Here is a 13,710-nt window from a genome sequence, read left to right as displayed (position 1 = left end):
GCCAAGCGGACATATTGCAAAGCCACCATAGCTCACACAAGGGGTGCTGTTAGCAAGTAGTCCCTGAGCAGGACCTTGTCAGGAAGCCAGGGGGCAGGATTCCCTGATTTTCCTGCCATCACAGGTATCGGTGTGTCTGGGAGGCTGAGGACGCCACCATGGAGGAGAACCCAGAATACTGAGAAAGGAAACAGAAGGAATGCTGAGCCCAGGGATTAGCGTCTTTTTGGGAAAAGGGTCAGAGACTTACTGTGTTCTGAAAGAAAGGAGAAGCTCAGCCACGCTGCAAAGCCTCATGGGAAATCAGAAAAAAACACAAAGTGTCCCTTTTCTTCTATCATTATTTCTGCTAAGAGGTGAAACCAAGTGAGAGAAAGGTAAAATCCAAGAGATTCAAAAGTCTAGAGAGAACTATTGGCTTCCATACGAGATGGGGCTTGATAACTAGGAGGTGGGTTGAACTGTCAGACTCATCAGTCTCTGGCCACTTCGTGCCACGCTGAGGTGGCTTTTCACCCTGGCTAAGGGGATGAAGATCCAAGCCATGACTTCATAGGAGAACAGAGGCGCCATCTTTCCCTCTTCCCACAGGCCACCTGGCACACACCGGGTACAGCTTTCCATACGTGTTCATCCCTAGTCCTGTGTCCTGGGGAAGCCATTTTGAGTACACAAAGAGCAGTTTTTCACATTTTAGTTGTTTATCAAAGAAAGTTGTGTGGGGCTGGTGAGAGGACAAGGTGCGGGAGGAGCCTAGCAGTGAGGCATTTTGTCTGGACCCCCAGCTCGGCGCTGGCCTGCTCTCCCTGTGTGTACGGCATCCCCTCCCCTTCAGGGGTGCCGGGAAATCCCTCTAGTCGGGGTAGTGTGCAGTCTATACTCATGGCGCCCCAAAGCGGGGTGGGCCTAAGACTCAGGCATCTGAGTCTGGGCCTAAGACTCAGGCACCCCACTCCCCTTGGTGGACAACTTCTGTTCTTGTTGTCCTTACTCACCAAGGTCCCTAGAGCGGACAGGAATGACCACCCTCAAGCCTCCCCTTTTTCCGGAGCGGGCGATGGGTCCCATCTCCTTGTCTCAGCAGGACTGGCATTTCCTTTCACTGTGTTGTAACAAGGGGGTCTGTGCTCCTGCTGCGGTCCCTCTGCCTCCCCTGGGCCCTGGAGGCACCTGCCACCGACCAGCTGGGGTGACTTTGGACAAGTTATTAATGTCTTCCAAACCGAGTTTCTCCAGCTGTAAGATGGCTCCAAGGACCTGCTGCCTCTGGGGTAGGCGCCCAGCAGAGTTTCTAACATTGAACTGGGTGTTTGGTGAAAGTTCATCCTCATCGTCTGTTGCAATCATTTAACATGGCCTGCAGCTCAGCTTGAACTGATATTGTAAGTGCACGGCCTAGCCTCCTCCTTCAGAGGTCAGGCAGGGCCCTCGAGGAGAGGGGAGTAGGCCGCCCTGCGTGATCGTTCTCTCTGGCAGGGACTGTCTTGTTCTGCTTTGTGTCCTGCTTCAACGCACTCTGATCCTCTAACCCTTCAGAAAGTGTTCTCTCAGCAAGTTCCAGGTTTGAATGAGGCCTGGAGAGGACAGAGGTTACCCTCGCTGACTGAGGTGAAACAGAGAAATGAAGAGGCTGTTCTGGTCAGGAAGCCGGGCTCTGGCATCGGCCCAGCGCACTCTGAAACAGTATACCCACCAGGTTAGGGGGCGGGCGGCTCTGGGGCTTGGGTTTCCTCAGACCCAGGGAGGCTCCCAGGATGGGCCAGGATTTCTCACTGACAGATGTTCTCTCTCAAAAATCCCAACCTTATCTTCTCCAGGCCAGCAGACCCCAACTGTCTGCCAGGGGCCTGTGGTGACCGGAGCTGCCCCCATCACCGGGGTGCTGGGACACCAGGAATACAGCAAGACTGGTCATGGGTCTATATTTATTGAGAAAGAGTTCACACAAGGTCACGTTGTACAATCAATCATTTCCTGTGCTTCATAAAAACGACTGTCACTCACTGTGCTTCACAAAAATTTCTTTTAATGAATAAATAATTTGATGAAATCAAAAATATTTACAATATAAACAAAGGGAAAAGCTTTGGATCTGTGAATCTGATCATCGAGCTTTGCATTTTTTTTGAACTGACTTCTTTCCAAGCTTTCCCCTTGGAAACAATACAAATCTGATAGAAACAAGAACTCATACAACATATCTTTGTTCATTATACGTTTATCTGTTAGTCTTGGAAAGGTACATAAGCTTATATTATGCAACATGTTAAAATACAAATATTAACTAAAATAATATATTATCATAATGCTAGGTAGCATTCTCCACAAAACAAAAATGTACACTCAGCTGTAACAATAACAAAGGTTCACGGGCCACAAAATAATACCCCAAAGGTACAAATTCCTTCATAAGAATATAATTGTGCTCTTCAGTTTACCAGATGTCTACGCTGCTCTAACAAGCCAACGCCTAGGAGGACAGGACTGGACGACTCTGCTGTGTGTGTGTTTTTCCGTCAGGCAGCAGCATTGCTGGGAATTGGGCAGTGCAAAGCAGTTTTAGAAACGCTTTCTTGGGCTCTTAAAAAGAGCCAATTATGCAAAGCAAAATAAGCATATTGAGAAGTCTTCATCTCATTGACACAAATACCACAGAACGTCTTGGCTTTGTGGGATGGAAGGGTTGGTTTGCAGAGCTCTTCAGGCCATCAGCCAGAATTCAAGTATTCCAGAGCCACCTCGTAGCAGAACTTGTACTGATCCTGGAAAGCAGAAGGGCAAAGATGTCAGCTCTGTGACAGCCAAAGGCTGGCGCCAATTCAAGCCATTATGCCCGATTAGGATTCTAATCGGAAGAAATCAAACTGAGAAGGATTTGAATCAGTAACGCATCAGAAAGTCCCGGTTGTGAACCACAGATCTATCCGCTGTCTGCAGACCTTTCCCACAAGGCCTGATGAAGGGTGTTTTGACATCTACCTTCACTAGAATTCCTGGAAAGTTCTGGAAAACTGGGACCCATATATAGGTTTGTCCACATGTATACGTTTACCTGTACATCAACATCCTGAAACAAAGTATGGGGAAATCAAGAAGTAGGGGAAAAAATGAAGTCTGGGGGAAATAACTTGGCGATCTGCTCAGACAAAGACCCCCACAAATAAATGTGTCATTCCTAGCCCAACTACATGCTCGATTTTCAGTCAGCAGGATGTCTTCCATTTTATGAGAATTTATCAAGCACCGCCTCTTAAATACCAAACACCTTGACCTGGTCCCTGACTTTGAGAAGTCTGTGATCCAATGAGGAGGCTGAGACCAGCACCCAATGATAACAGATGGCACCGAGCTGAACAGGGCCTGGGAATGGTCCCCTGACATGGGTGTAGTGGGGAAGAGAGCAGAACTTCCTAGGAGGACCTGCAAAGAGGTAGCAGGTAACTTGACCCCTAACCTAATGGGGGATAGAACAGGCATTCCAGGTGGAGGAACTGGATAAGGAAAGGCCCAGAGGGGAAGTGTTGGATGTCCTCTGGGAGCCACCTAATAGTTGTTAATCAGGCAGTAAAGGAATTTTTTTTTGAGCACAGCTTTCTCCAATCATGGACCTTGGCCATGGCCTACATGAGGTCCTGGCCCAGCTGGGGTCTCGGGTGTTAGGAGACAGCATTCTGCCCCTGTTTGTGTGACCTGCCACTGGAGGCTCACCTGGGAGGAGTCTCTGAGCCAAGCAGAGGGACAGAGCAGTTGTGGATGCTTTCCTTGCCACCTGGCAGCAGCCTAGCAGCTGGGACAGAGGCGCTCAGCATCTGGAAGGCTCTCTTCCCATCTCCATAAGAGATACGCTTTCACAAGGTGTCTAGATACCCAACACAACGGCCTCAACCAAGGAAATGGAGCTCTTAATTTTGGGTTTGCCAAATTAATTAAAACTAAATTTCCATTTTTGGGGATATGTGCCTCTTAATTAACTGGTCATTGCAGTTTTCTGGTCTTCACCTACATTTTCTTCTCTATATGCCCCACTAGTCCAACTTCTGTATTTGAAGACAAGAGCCATACTTTATCCCTTTGTGTGTGATACACCAGTCTTTAGCGCAGAAACTGACGTACAGCTGGGGGTGTCAAACGTCAACTGTATATGTAAATGACGACAAAATAAGGGTTTAGTAGCATTTGATTCAACCCAATAAACACTGAAGGCTAGAGACTGGGGAGTTTAAGATGCAGCTTTAGTCCTTCGGGAGTTTACCATCTGGATGGGAATACGGGAAGCCAACAGACCATCTCAACATACTAGAAGGGCCCCGAGATTAAAACGTCAGTAGCAGTAGCACCCACCAGGAGAGCTAAGATAAAAAAAGACAGATAATAACAAGTGTTGGTGAGGACAAGGAGAACCTGGTGGGAATGCGAAAGGTGCAGCCACGTCGGAAGATCCTTGGGCAGGGCCTCAACAGGTTAAACGGAAGAGTTAGTTACCCGTGACCCAGCAGTTCCACTCCTAGGTGTACGCCCAAGACATCTGAACATATGTCTACACTAAGCCTTCTGATTTCATATTTCAGGACCTGATACTTTTATTTTCAAAATACTTAAGCAAAACCATTGTCATGTCAAAATTTCAAAAGACCATGTTGTCAGATCGACGGGCTGACATATTGGCTATGAAGGGGTTAACCCTATTCTCCTTCACAGAGACAATTAATGTTTTTCATGGAAATCTGAGAGATCCGATTACTTACTGCACAGACATGGGTTTGCATAAACCTGATTGTGCAATTTCAGTGCATACTACGAACCATCCTTTTAACAGAAGATCATGCATTTAGAGCGTCACATGGCTGCTGGCCTCAGGCCACAACCCCAAAAGGATTTTGGGCCTTGCTGCCAAGGGGCTACTGTGTTGAAAATCACTGAAGCTGCCTTGTCCCAGGCATGATTATAATTTTGAAAATGAATTCACCATCATCTCATCCCTTCCTGAGCAAACTGTCAATCCCAATAGATTCTGTGATGACTGGTTTCTGAATCAGAAAAATAAAGGGAGTGAGAAGGAAGACCATCAGTTTTTGTGTACCCTCCCCCGAGCACCTCAGGAAATGCCTGAAATCCTCCTGCGCTGCAAACTGTTACCCTTGATCACCAGGTACAGGCCTGTCTTCTGCATTTTCCTCTCTCAGCTCGCTTGCTTTTCGGCGGTGTAATGAAGCCACACGAGCTACCCCTGTGCTTTCGGGGGGAAAAAAAGAACATTTCTGCCTCGGTCCCAAGTTCTCCTGACTTGGGCAACATTAGTTGGCTCTGGGCATGAAAAAGTGACACGAGCAGGGGTTATCTTTGGGCAGGACTGGAACCAGGGTGGCCGGCTGCTCCCCCCTCCCAAGCCCCCGACCCCACCCTCACTGCAACCTCACTTCCTGTTCCCCTGAAGAAGGAGAAAATGAACTCTCAAGAGACACCTATAAGCGAGGTTCTCTATTAAAGGCTCCCCCCCATCCCCATTCACTCAGTGAGGACATCACGACACCACGAGGCCTGCAAGTGGCTCTGGGAAGCTCCCGAAGGGCTCAAGGTGTGCCCATGTCAGCCCAAGCTGCCTTGTGGCTGAGGAACTCGGGCCCTGCAGTCCCTCTGGACACTTCCAACACCTGCCCGGGAGACTGAGAGAGCAGTCCGCATGGCTCACCCAGGGCGGCTCTTCTCTCCCTGACACACTTGCTTTGTGAACCTAAAACAAGTTTCACAATTTCACCTGGATCCTGTGCTGACAGGTCCCACATTGTGGAAAAAGCCTTTTGACTGATGCCCCTGCCCGGAGGGTCATGTGGCCCCAAATGTGCCAATCATCATGGCGGGGGGGGCTGTCTGCTTCGAAGTTCCCAGGCCGTTCCCAGCCAAGGAGACCCCTCGAGAAGACAGCAGTGCGTCTCTGACGACAGACAGAATGGGTCATGACTTTCATCTCTGACTTTAAAAATGTAGGGAGGACATTCTTCCCTCCGAGGCTCACACACACTTTGTGCCTGGTTCCCTAGTGAGACTCCCCCATGTGGAGCCGCGGCTTCCCCATGTTCCCAGAGCAGCGAGAGGCCGCTCAGGACGGGCAACAGTCGGGGTGTGCTGTCTTGTGGCAACTCTCTATGGGGCTCTCCTCAGAGTCAGGAGCTCCGCGGGTGCTGAGGGGATAGCCAGCCCCTGACTGGAGGATGGCAGACTCTGGGGGCGGAGGAGGGCACAGAGCTTTCACGGAGATTCCTTCCTTCAGAGTGCAGGAAGGCCAACCGCGGGGTGACTCGAGAGTGGCTGCTTCTCCAGGGGTGGCAGGGCCAGGCCCAAGGGACCGGGAATGTCCCCAAGGGTCTCCAGAGATGGGCAACACTGGGTCTCTCTGACTCCCCATCTGGGGCCTATGGCCTATGCTTCAAAACTCGCACACACCCATACCCACACCTACTCCCTTATCTACCCCTACACGTGAACTTGCACACATGCACTCACATACACATGCCCACCCCCACCCCTATTCGTGCATACACAACCACACCCCCCCCAAACATCCACTCTTACACATGTACACACGAACCCCCCCACACCCCTACATGTGCACAGCCCCCAACCCACACAGGTATAGATGAGATCAGGCATATTCAGGGTAGTCGCCCACACGTGTACATACTCCCCCTGCCCCCCGACCTCCTGCCCCCACCTCCTTTCAAATAGCCTGTATGTTTCAAGTTCACGGGTGACTTCCGGAGGGGCAGCTCATACCCATGGGTTAGTGGAGTCATTGTGTTGTCCCCGTGAGAGGGAGAAGCGCAGGCCCCACGCTCCGAGCCAGTATAAAGAGAGCACCTTGCACTGAGTATTACTTCAGCGTACTGAAGGGGCAAGCGGGGGCTGCGTGTGGGTAGCCAGCTCCCAGTTATAGATATGGGAAGACACTGGCAGAGGGCTGGGTCTGAGTAGGAAGGATGGAGGGTTAGAGGTGGGGAGGTGGGTTTGGATGAGGAAAGGGATGGCCTGTTCACCCTGCTGAGCCACATTCTCACCCACAGCCCAATGAATCCACTGGTCTTGGGCTCCGTCTGCCATACCTGGTCTGGGGCGTGGCCTGGCCTCAGTGTTTGTGACAGCACCTCAGGGGATTCCAATGCACAGCGTGAGGTTCTTAACCCCACCACACATTATAATCACCTGGGGTGCTTTTAACATCCGGCTGCCGTGGCCAGGCTCCAGATTAGCCCGGTAATGATTTCTAGGGTGGGCCCCGAGCTCAGGATTCTGTAAGGCTTTCATTACCCCCCAAAAAAAAAAAAAAAAAAAAAAGCTAATATGTAGAAACAAATTAAATGGTGGTCGCCAGGAGCCAGGGGTGGGGCATTGAGGTGGTGTTGGTCAAGGGTACAAATTTTCAGCTGTAAGAAGTTCTGGGGATCAACGTACAGCACGGTGACCAGAGTGAGTGATAGAGTGCTGTACACTTGAAAGTGGCTGAGAATAGATCTTAAGCATTCTCACCGCAGACACACATGGGCCAAGTAGGTTACCCAAATGGGGTGACGGCTGTGTTAAGTATCTTGATCTTGGTAACCACCGTACAGTGTGCATGCATGTCAAATCTCATCATGGGGGCTGGAATTCTCCCACCTCCCCAGGGGATAATATGTTTCTTGAGGAAAGATCTGTTCCCCCAAAGGGTGTTTCTCTGTTAAAACAGAGCCCTGGGGGAAAAAAATAAATAAATAAAACAGAGCTCTGGAAACTTCTAAAGCCCAGTGCGGACAAAGTGAGAGAGGAGATGTTGAAGCAGCCCATTTCAAAGCTCAGGCACTGGGGGCTCCATCTGACTCTAACCAGGCAGGTAGGGGGTAGGAGGGAGCCCCCTCCAATGGAGCACAGTTTGTGGGGCACAAGCCTGTGCCCCCCACACCCCATTCCTTCTGCCTCCCCAGCTGGTCAGCACAGAAGTGCTTTCCAGGACTTTCTGGAACACATTTCATATTCTGAGACGCAGCTCGGAAGGGCTCAGTACTCTGAGCCTTTCAGCTGCTCGTACCTTCTGTGCTCAGGAGAGACTCAGGTCTCAGATGGTCTTTTATGCCCAATGAAGTCGTATTGGGTTTTATCACCCTGACCTGAATTAGTTAGTTCTCTCAGCCAACATACATATATATGACTGCAAAACTAATAGAAATTGCACTTGTAAGCAAAAACAGACAATTGACATGGATCCTTATTTTAGTTCTGAAAGCTTCAAGCCTGCTGAAAAGAGCCCTGTGACTTTTTTTTTTTCCCCTTTGGTCACCAGATTTTACCTTGTATTTTGCTAACAGGCACTGTAACAAATTTATCAGACATTCTTCCAGGAAATGGAAAACTTTTTTTTAAAATTTTTCAGCACTGAGCTTATCCTTAAACTTGTACTGACCCTCAGAAATTTGGTCCTTTTGTCTATTAGAGTAACACCTCGTCACAGAAACGCCTAAATTATCATAGAAGAGTGGGCTCCTTCCTTGTCCAAGCACCTCCATGTCCATTCACTTCACAAAGAATCAACTCCGTCCTTTAGTCTGCACCACTGATTTGGAAAAAGCCACATTGTTTCTGTGCATAAAAATTCGTGAGTGATGAAAGCTGCAGCCAGAGCCATTAGCAGAAAGGCCTGGAAGCGTCTATTACTAATGACCTGCTTAATTGAGGCTCCACTGAGAGGGAAACGATATATATATTTTTTTCATCAAGGTCAGCTTTGCCCAAGTACCAAAGTTTGGAAGCTACACATCTGTCCCTGAGTTCCAGGAGTTAAATGGCAATGAAGTCAGAGCATTTTAATTTAGGCATTTGCTTCCATCTTCTGCCCAACTTCTTATCTGTCTTAAACTCGGGCTGCTTCTGACAGCTCAGCTGCCCTATCTCACCTGCCCCCAGCCCAGAAGACGGAGAATTCCCTGGTGGTACAAGTCTTCAAAATTCATGGGTGGTCGCAGGGGGTGAGACAGTTCTCTGCCTCCGGAGGGGCGGGAGTACTGAAGCCCGCACACGGGACACCCCAGCCAGCCTTTCAGCTCATTCACAGGAAATCTGTGCCTCCGTAAAAGGCGCTGAGCGTGTGGCCTGGGACATATTAAGCACCATGTAAGTGTCAGCTGCTTGCTGCCTCCTCCTCTTCCTCACCCAACCAGATCGTCTACACCTGCCAGCTGCAGGATGCTTTGCGGACACCCGCACTCTCAAGAACCACTTTCTCTCCTTTGCATTTTCCGGAACACTTTCCCATCTATTGTCTCACAGGATCAGCTCAATAAGCCAACGTTATCCCTGGCTTACATGACTCGGGCTCAGGAAAGCTAAGTGCCCGGCCCGAGAAGACTTACATTGCAAAGTTCATTTGTCTGAGGTCACTTGACTTGAATTAGTAGCAGAGCTGAGATGAGGATTTGGGTTTTCCTGGGCCTCACCTAGGGGAGGGAGGAGAGGGAAGCAGTCTGGGGAGCACGGTTCTTTCTCACAGAAGCCAGGGTGCTAACTGCTGATGGTTTTGGGAGTCAGTACCTGGCCACACAGGCAACACTTTCCCTAAGTCCCCGGGCAGCACAGTGCTTCTGCGAAACAGAACAGCCCACCAGGCAGCACATAAGTACCTGGGGGAAGCAGATGCCCTGAGAAAGGGACATGTGCAGAAGAGAACATGTCCTAGGAGTGGGTCAGCATTGGGGACTATATTACCCAGTCTGGGGCATGGCTGGGACGACTGGGACCACAGCCCCTTCCTCAGCTTTAGCTCAAATCTCCACTCTCTCTTTAGTCCCTTTTCTTATATTTTAAATTTGAGGGCCCCGCAGAAGGGCCATGGGCTGGGGCACACAGGCTTTCCAGGCGTGGCGTGGGCACCAGTCATGTCTTCCTCCCTCTCCACCCCAGGCCACTCTCCCAATCTTGGGATCCATCCCACTGTCTCCTTCAGATCCTTCTTCCACTAGCAGAGAAGTACAAACACCTGATCTGAAAAGCTTCCTTCTTTATTCTATTCGCAAGTTGCAGTGGTTGGCAATTTAATAGCTGCACACAAGAAAGAGATTTCCAGAAATACTCTAAGAAAATCACTGCACGTAGTTCTTTGTTTCTCGGCTCTTCCGTCCTCATCTCAGATACGGCCACCAGAATTAAACGCAATATTCTGGATGTCAGACTCAAATTCACAGCTTTGATAAATATTAGGTGATTAAGCTATTTATAAAATCTATAATTTGAAAATCTGGCATTTCGTGTGCTGTGATTATTCCTTCCCCGCGAAGACTAAGTGCTTAGCCACATGGAAGGCGCTGCCAGGAACGGAAATGAATAAGGATGTTCACTTGTGAGTTTCAACTCTTTCCCCCTTGCCAGTGTGTGGAGATGAAGTCTCCCTGTGAAAAGCCAAGTGAGAGAGGAAGAGGGAGAAAAGCCCTCACAAGGAAAGCGATTTCTATTATGCTCCTGAAAAGGAAGTCTCAGCCCATCCCCCCCGTGAATCAGTGGCCCCGCCAACTATGCCAGCTAGGCGGGAAAATGCCCTGTGCTGCGGGACAGGGTGGGGGGCCTACCAGGAGGTCCACCATGTTGGGCTTGTTGTTCCTCAGTGTCTTCACCGCGTGGAAGACGTCCACCGTCCTCTGGTGCCGGAGCATCTCACAGACAATGCTGATGGCGCAGAATGTCCCACTGCGGCCTCCCCCATTCCTGTGGGAAGAGAAATCAGACGGTCGAGCTTGTCCTCATGCTGCCTCCTGACCTACCACCCGAGCCTTGGACAACAGGTCACGGTGAGGGCCTCAGAGGCCAGGGGAACGCTCCCCACACCGGGCTGATTCTTTCAATGAAAGCAAATGGTGTTAATGAGCTTTCATGCTGGGCCTGACTGGTCCGTTCTGCTCTCTTAGCTTTGTCTATGCTTTGGCTTATATAATCTGATACAGCATTCTCTTGGTTTTTATTCAATGGGCCCACTCCAGAAAATTTCCGGTGAACAAAGAGCTCATCTAGTATCTGCTACCGAAACGGGCCATGAGTGTTGGTTACCTTCCAAGATGGACTTGGCCTTAAAAAAAAATTGGGGTGCCTGGGTGACTCAGTGGGTTAAGCCTCTGCCTTCGGCTCAGGTCTTGATCCCAGGGTCCTGGGATCGAGCCTGGCATAGGGCTCTCTGCTCAGCAGGGAGCCTGCTTCCCCTTCTCTCTCTGCCTGACTCTCTGCCTACTTCTGATCTCTGTCTGTCAAATAGATAAATAAAATCTTTTAAAAAATCTTTTAAAAAGTCCATTAGTGTTTCATTATTTATCTCTAAAACATAAGGGCTCTTTCTGAATGAAACTTTTCATTTTGAACTCATTTTAGATGTACAGAATCACGGCAAACACAAGAATGGCAAGTTCCATAGCGTACCCACCTTCCCCTCATGTGAATACCTCACAGTCATAGAAAGTGCTGGGAACCAGGAAATTAACCCTGGTGCAATTCTTTTAACTAAACTACAGGCCTTAGTCAAATGTCACCAGCCAAATGTCACCAATGTCCTTTTTCTGGTCTAGGATCCAATCGCAGACCCTGCTTTGCACTGACTTGTCTTAGCTTCTTAGTCTCCTTCGTCTGTGACAGGTCCTCAGGCTTTCCTTGTATTTCCTGACCTTGACACTTCTGAAGAGTACTGCTCAGTTATTTTGTAGAATACAAAATACAGAATGGAGATGTGGAAAGTAGCCATGGTCCCATCCACAGTTTGAAAAGTCATTACAAAATACAAATTGCAGAATGTCCCTTCATTTGGGATTTTCTCATGCTTTCTCACGATTGGGAATGAGGTTATGCATCTTGGCATAACCAAGAAAACCACAGAAGGACTGTCCGTCCCTCCAGCAGTTCAGGATGCTAAATCATCTTACTGCTGGTGATGTTGACCTTCATCACTTTTTAAGATGACGCCTTACAGATTTTTTTTCACTGTGTAGTTGTCTTCTCTTTGTAGTTATTATCTTGGGAGAGATACTTTGGAATTCTGCAAATATCTTGTCTCTCCTCAAAGTTTCACCTACCAGTTTTAGGATCTATAAGTGGATTCGGTCTTAACAGAATCTGTCTGAATTCTAAACAGAATCTGAATTCTGTCGCAACAACGATCACTGTGCTGTTTGACCAATTGATTTTCCACCTCCCTCTCTCCCTCAACATCCTATTGTAAGAGAGAGCTGTTTCTTCTCTGCTAATTTGACTAATTTAGTTGCTTACTTCTTTTATCTTACTATTTATTTATGCCAGTTTAGACTTATACATGGTAATTTTGTTCGATGAGCTAAAATCCAATAGTATCAGTATTTATTTTGTTGCTGGAATTGTTCTGACTTTGGCCATTGGGAGCGCCTTCAGACCTCCATTCTTTTCTGAGCACTTCCATAGTTTCTGGAACTACAAGGTGTTCCAGACTCATCTTGTATCTTCCCTGCACCAGTTCTGTGATCAACCATTTCTCAAGGAGCTAGGGACTTTAAAAAAAAAAAACAATATAATTATTACATCTAAAATAAATATTACCTTATCAATATAATCGGATTTCTAGTTACCGTTCCAATTTCCCAGATTGTTTCTGACATTTCCTTACAGTTGCTTTTTTCAAATCCACATCTATGCAAAGTCCGCACATTGCAATTGATTAACATGCCTTACAAGTTTATTTTAATCTATAGGTTCTTCTTTGCTATCTTTTTCTTGGCGATTTACTTGTTGAGGAAACGGAGTCCTCTATCCTGGAGACAGTCCCACGTCCTGGGTTGTTCTCATTCACTGCATTTCTGTGAATCATTTAACATGTTTCTCTCTCATCCTTATTTCCTATATATATTGGGAGTTCGCTCTGTGGCTTCATAAGAATTACATGTATTTTAAGACAAGGACACCTTACAAATAACTTTCACTAGGAAGCAGGCACAAAATATCAATTTGTTCTTGTTTGGTGATTTTGAGATTGATTATTGTGCTAGAATGCCAGCTTGATCAGTTCATTATTAAGTCCCAAATCAATTTTTTAAATAAAGTATAACAGAGCCAAAATTAAGTCCACAAATGGTAAATATAAATCTCAGTTAATTTCCAAATGAATACGCCACATAACCCCCACCGAGATCAAGATGCAGACCGTGATTAGCCCCCCAGACCTCCCTCAGACTTCTTCCTCATCAATACTATTGATAACTCAAAGATGATCATTTTTGGCTCATAAATTTCTTTGGTGTGTTTTTGAATTTTGTATAAATGGAACCATCCAGTACATATTCTTTTGCCTCTGGCTTATTCCACTTAATATTATCTGTGTGAGAATCACTCCCGTTGTATCCGTGGTTTGTTCTTTTACATTTCTCAGAATGATCCCATGGAATGGATATACTACTGTATAACTTACTTATCTACCAGCTGAGGAATATTTGGGCTTTCTCTATTTCTCATTTTCAGCATTATGAGTAAACCCACTATAAAAATGTCTCCTGGTGCATAGATGACTCACTTCTGTAGTCATGTACCTGGGGTGGGAAGAGCTCAGAGAATACCTGTATATTTAGCACTCAGCATGGCTGAGATCCAAACAGATCCAAAATGGCAGCACCATATTTACTTCCTGCCAGCAGGGTATGGCAGTTCTGGTTACTCTGCAGCCTCACCAACACTTGGTATTTTCATTTT

The 13,710-nt window shown here is 47.7% G+C and overlaps 1 protein-coding gene across 11 annotated transcripts in view; it reads right to left on the bottom strand.

The window, feature by feature from the left end:
- Nucleotides 1–2,004: 2,004 nt before the first annotated feature.
- PTPRM (protein tyrosine phosphatase receptor type M) overlaps nt 2,005–13,710 on the bottom strand; it is an 801,682-nt gene continuing 789,976 nt past the window's right edge. For all 11 annotated transcript variants that reach the window (XM_047696721.1, XM_047696710.1, XM_047696714.1 and 8 more), the window contains 2 exons: nt 10,587–10,722; nt 2,005–2,762 (listed from right to left, as the gene is read on the bottom strand). In XM_047696721.1, coding sequence (XP_047552677.1) covers nt 2,709–2,762; nt 10,587–10,722 — 190 coding nt within the window. In that variant the 3' untranslated portion in view covers nt 2,005–2,708. The remainder of the gene's footprint in view (nt 2,763–10,586; nt 10,723–13,710) is intronic.

Source organism: Lutra lutra, chromosome 12, assembly GCF_902655055.1.
Source record: "Lutra lutra chromosome 12, mLutLut1.2, whole genome shotgun sequence".
Lineage (NCBI taxonomy): Eukaryota > Metazoa > Chordata > Mammalia > Carnivora > Mustelidae > Lutra > Lutra lutra.
This window is presented reverse-complemented; position numbering and strand designations above follow the sequence as displayed.